Source organism: Arachis ipaensis, chromosome B01, assembly GCF_000816755.2.
Source record: "Arachis ipaensis cultivar K30076 chromosome B01, Araip1.1, whole genome shotgun sequence".
Lineage (NCBI taxonomy): Eukaryota > Viridiplantae > Streptophyta > Magnoliopsida > Fabales > Fabaceae > Arachis > Arachis ipaensis.
In genome coordinates this window covers 16,459,788-16,465,064 of record NC_029785.2, presented here as the reverse complement: position 1 = coordinate 16,465,064, position 5,277 = coordinate 16,459,788, and the positions used below count along the sequence as shown (strand labels likewise).

The window sequence follows — 5,277 nt, the reverse complement described above, 5'->3', positions numbered from 1 at the left end:
GTCTAGTCTTCATTAAACTAAAAATTTATTAAAAATGTTATTAATATAAATTATAAACTTTATAATTTTATAAAAATAAATATTTATTTATAAGTTATTTTTAACAAAAAATCTCATTATCTAAACATTTTTTTAAGTGACTAAATTTTCATTAAAGTTTAGTTTTTAATTTAAGTGTAGATAATTATATAATATTAATAAAATATAATATCCTAACATTTATTTACAAGAAAACAAATATAAAATTTAAAATTCTGAAATGAATATTTATTTTTATTTATTTCAAACCTTTAAAAGAGAAGATCATTCTTGAATCTTGAGTGAATTCTTATGAAAAAGACTAGGGTGTGCACTGTGCAGGGGGAATTGAATTCTTATTGTTGCAATTCCAACCACCCTCTCCCGGTAACGCTTTCAGTCTCAGAGTCTCCGTATTCGCTGCCGCACCCGCCAACCTTCCCACGGCCTTGTCTGCACCTTGCCGCTGCACCCGCCAACCTTCCCACGTCCTTGTCTGCACCTTGCCGTCGGGCGCCTCCTCCGACCACCTCGAGGTGCTAAGCTTTTAATGGTAAAAAACTATCATTTTTAAGTTTTAACCTGACGATGTTTTCAACAAACTCGTGCAGTTATGAGATTTGATCGATAACTTTCTTCATCAATTTAAGTCATTTGAATTTCAAATCATATTCTTTATTTCAAGAAACAAAATAATCATAGTAACAGAATCGAATTGAATAGTACGCAGAAAAGGATAAAAAAGAAAGAAGAATGTCATCGACGCCTACACCATGCGCGGCATGCAAGTTTCTTCGTCGGAAGTGCACACCGGAGTGCATTTTCGCACCGTACTTCCCAGCGAACAACCCAGAGCGCTTCGAATGCGTCCACCGCGTCTTCGGCGCCAGCAACGTCGGCAAGATCCTCAACGAGCTACCTCCATCCCAGCGCGAGGATGCGGTGAAGTCCCTTGCGTTCCAGGCGAAGGCACGCCTTCGCAACCCGGTCTATGGCTGCACCTTCCAAGTCTCCATCCTCCAGCAGCTCCTCCGCCAGAGACGTGCCGTCCTCGAAAACGCCAAGAGAGAACTTAGCGCCTACATCAACCCGCAAGCCATTCAAGGTCCATTCAACCCTCAGGAAAAGCCTCTATCTTCATCTCCCGCCCATTTAGGCCCTTCCTGCTGCTCCAATATTGTACAGTATTCAGCCCATTTAAACCCATTCTACGATCCAAATGTTGTACACTCTTCAGTCCATTTGGGCCTATCGGACGGCCCAGATGATGAACCTTTTTTTAAGCCAGCTATCCAGTATAATGGGTCATTGGGTGGTGGTGGTGCTGTCCCGCAAGCGGACCCAGGGCAACAAGAGTTGTTGGAGGCCCAACAACTTGCTGCTGCTGTGGCATTCCGAGAACAGCAACTAAGATACAATGCTGCTGCTGGGATTGAACCTGTTGCGGCTGCAGCACCCTACGGCGGTAACGTCAGTGGAAGTGGAGTGTTTGGCCACATGGGTGCACCTTCAGGCGGTCAAGGAGGTGAGATGGCACCTTGTATGGGTTTGGGGACATTTGATAGTGGTGAAAGTTATCATTCACAATTGCAACAACCACCACAGCATGGAGTAGGGGGAAATTACGTCCTTGCAACTCAACATCACTACCCTCTTGAGGGCCAGTTGCTGCTCCCATCAGAGCACCAAGCACTACCTTTAACCCTACAACAACAACAGCAACTAGAACTACAAGTATTGCAACAACAACTAGAACTACAACTATTACAACAACAACAACAACTAGAACTACAACTATTACAACAACAACAGGAGCAGCAGCAACTACAACAACTGTCAGAGAGTGAAGACAGTAAGAGTGTCGGCCCTTCTTGATGATCTTGTCTCATTTTTGCAACTATATATATGGTTTTTTCTTCGCTTTTTTATCCGGTGATCAAAGAATATTTCGTTCTAAGTATGTTTTTTTTTTGTTATTGTTAGTATGTATTTTTGGGTTGATTATAGGATTATTATATTGATAATCATAATGATGGTAGTTCTGGGTTTAGATTATTATAAACAGCGAAAAGAGCGTGAAGTTGAGGGAAGCTGCCTACTGGTCATGGATTCTGAATAATCAGTAATAATGCTCTGACAGATTACTTTCTTGGTTGATGGCATATGGGTTTGTAAATAGCAGGGTGGAAATGATAAGATGATAGTTTTCTTTTCTTTTTCCTTTTGGTGATAGACTTAAATTGAAGGATTTTGCCATTGACTTGCTCCTCTGTTTTTGAGCTTGTCCATCTAATGATGTACTTGACATGCATGTGTGCCATGCATGCTACATAAACAAAGATTTTATTTTTTTCATTCATGTTAGGTATGGTATTAATTTTTTGTGAGTGCTAGGTAAACAATGACCATCTTAAATAACATGAACAACCACTAATCAAATAAAAATACACTACATCCTAATTTAATACTACTAATTAAATTTAAGATTAATTTACTTCTTTAATCCTATTAATTCATATTGTTCACACATTGTTTAAAAATATTGTTGGTTACCTATACTTTTCTAATTTTTCATTTGTGTTAATATATGATGCTGGTTTGTGCTCATATATTGTCACATATTACGTAATTAATGATGGTATGCAAATGTATCTAATTCTTACCTATTTAGGCTAGTTGATCATACGATTTGGTAGCTTTGCTTAATATGACTCCGGCATTAGTTGGATCCATATGTGAATTGTTAAGAATTTATTTCCGTGTGCTTGAATTTCTCATGCTTTTTGTTTTTATATTTTTATTTATAACGAACTCCAAAAATCACATAATCTCAATTTGGGCATCAATTTAAATAATTGAATATATTTCTGTTTTCTCAAAGTAATATGATATGTAGACGCAGTCACCACCTTTTAAATACTTGATTCATGAATTATCCTCCGGCCTTTTTCTGTAAGTACTACGAACTGTAAAATCACATTGTCATTAGTTGGAAAACATTTGAAAAGAAATTATTAAGGCCACTTCAAACACTTTGGACCGATTCCATACTCTTGTATTGTTTGGATTTTTGAAACTCCTTTACACTATTAACATTATAATGTACGTTGGTGTAATATTTTAAGAAATTTTATTAATAAAACTTTTCATGTATATTGATAAAACCATTTAGTTTTTTCTTGATCAGATTCCTACAACTCTTTATATCCTAGTTTATTTCACTGGACTCATAATTTCCTGGTCAGATAAGATGTATTTCATCTTAGGATATGTCTCAACATTCCACCAAAAAGCCGCCCAAATAGTACAATGCAACAATAACAAATATGAATCACAATAAACTTAACCCAACAAAATATAACTAAAAGCATAATATACACCCATAGTCCAAAAACCAATTACAACCCACGACCCGCAATACAAATAATGAATTCATTATGCTGTTTATATCATTCAATAAATCATTTAACTAATTACTAGTCCACTGCAACCTTTTTAATTAATAGTTTAATACACTGCAACTTCTGACCACCTCCTAGTAGCCTTTCATCTTTTGTCTCCCACAAGTCTGACCCCATCTGTTAAATCATATGTGGAACAAGCATGTTGGAGTCATCAGACAACAAATATATGCAACACGTATTTTCTACATGTGTATAACTATATGTGTTTCTATACCGTAGTAAAACCCTAGTAATATATTAGTACATAGAGGTAGTGTAGTGTGTAGGATTTTTTATTTAAATAAATAAAATAAATGTAATAATTACCAAAATAAATAATTTAAAAAATATTAACAAAATAAATACCCCTCTTATCTTGTTTATGATAATTTTGCATGTATCTTGTTTACACGAAGACAGGTAGACGCGACACGTGTATAACTCGTCTACAATGTAAACGAGATATAACTGTAAACACGATACATATATTTTTTAATAATTTTACTCTTAAAAATTTTTACCCACTATGAAATTTTTATAAAATGACTAGTACATAAACTTGCGAAAAAGAAAAAAAAATGATATATATACAATAAAGTATAAATTGTACCTTTCTCTCTAACGTATCGAAATTCTTTAACGTTTAAGAGTAAAAATCTTTAAAAGTAAAATTATAAAAAAAAATATTTTATTTAGAATGAAAGTAATGTAATTAAGTGTAATTTAGTTAAATGTGATTAAAAATTAATTGAATAACTATGTACAGTAAAAAATTGATATTATTGAAGGATAAAATTAAAATTTATTTCTATTGTCTCCAACGTTTTCGTCCTATTTACATCTTTAACGTTTCAAAATCGTTTCTCATCATCAATTCTGTTAACAGATCGCTAACTACAGGATAACATTGAGCCAATTTTAAAATCTTAGGGACTTAAATATGATAATTTAAACGTTAGGGACAACTTTGAGACTCATCCCAAACCTTGAGGACAAAAATCAATACTTTACTCTTTAAATAATTAAAGTTATTTTATTAAATTAAAAAAATAAAAATTTGAATTCGAATTTTTTTTTTTGGTAACTAAAACACGGGAATGTGAATTTGAATTTAATTAATAGAACCAAATATATTATTTAGTATTAAATTTAAATATTAAGATGTTCTTTTAGGATTAGATTACTAAATGAGTTAGAAAGTTAAATTTTGAATTTTAATTTAAAATACTAAAATAGGAACAAAAATAGAAAACCATAACAATTAAAATAGGGACAAAAATTAAAGATAATTTAAAAATATATCCAGAATAGAAGAATAGAAAAATTAAAATAGGAGATAAAATTTTAAAATATCCTAAAAATATTTTATTTGAAACAAAAATTTGAAGAATAGGATTAAGAACATATTCAGAATAAAAGAACAGATCCAACCAAGAGAGTAACCATGGTGAAGAGAAGACACCTACGAGACACTAAACCAGTGAGGCGAAGTAGCTCCGAGACGGTGACGCGACGATAGAAATGATGAAGGAGATGTAACGTTGAACTAGACACCGGTGACAGTGGTGAACGGCGGTGAACGGCGGTGATAAATTTGGTTAGAAGTGAGATTTGAAAAAGAGAACTATGAGGTAAAATAAATATAATTTTTTTTAATTTAAAACAGAAGACATAAAATAAATATAAAGAAAATAATAAAAATTTTAACTGCAAAAAACTAATTTAAAAATAAAAATATATAGAGTATTGATTCATTAAATAATTAAAAATTTTATTGATTGTTGATTCACCAAACTATTAAGGAGTATTGTAAACG

At 33.0% G+C, this 5,277-nt stretch overlaps 1 protein-coding gene across 3 annotated transcripts in view; it reads left to right on the top strand.

The window, feature by feature from the left end:
- The window catches only part of LOC107647307 (LOB domain-containing protein 6-like), an 8,279-nt gene continuing 3,313 nt past the window's right edge, over positions 312–5,277 (top strand). The window contains exons 1-2 of one of the 3 annotated variants that reach the window (XM_021118193.1): positions 312–571; positions 742–1,870. In XM_021118193.1, the coding sequence (XP_020973852.1) occupies positions 569–571; positions 742–1,870 (1,132 nt within the window). In that variant the 5' untranslated portion in view covers positions 312–568. Of the gene's footprint in view, positions 668–741; positions 2,378–5,277 lie in introns of those variants that run through there. The other 2 variants (XM_021118188.1, XM_021118195.1) reach the window with 2 other exon arrangements.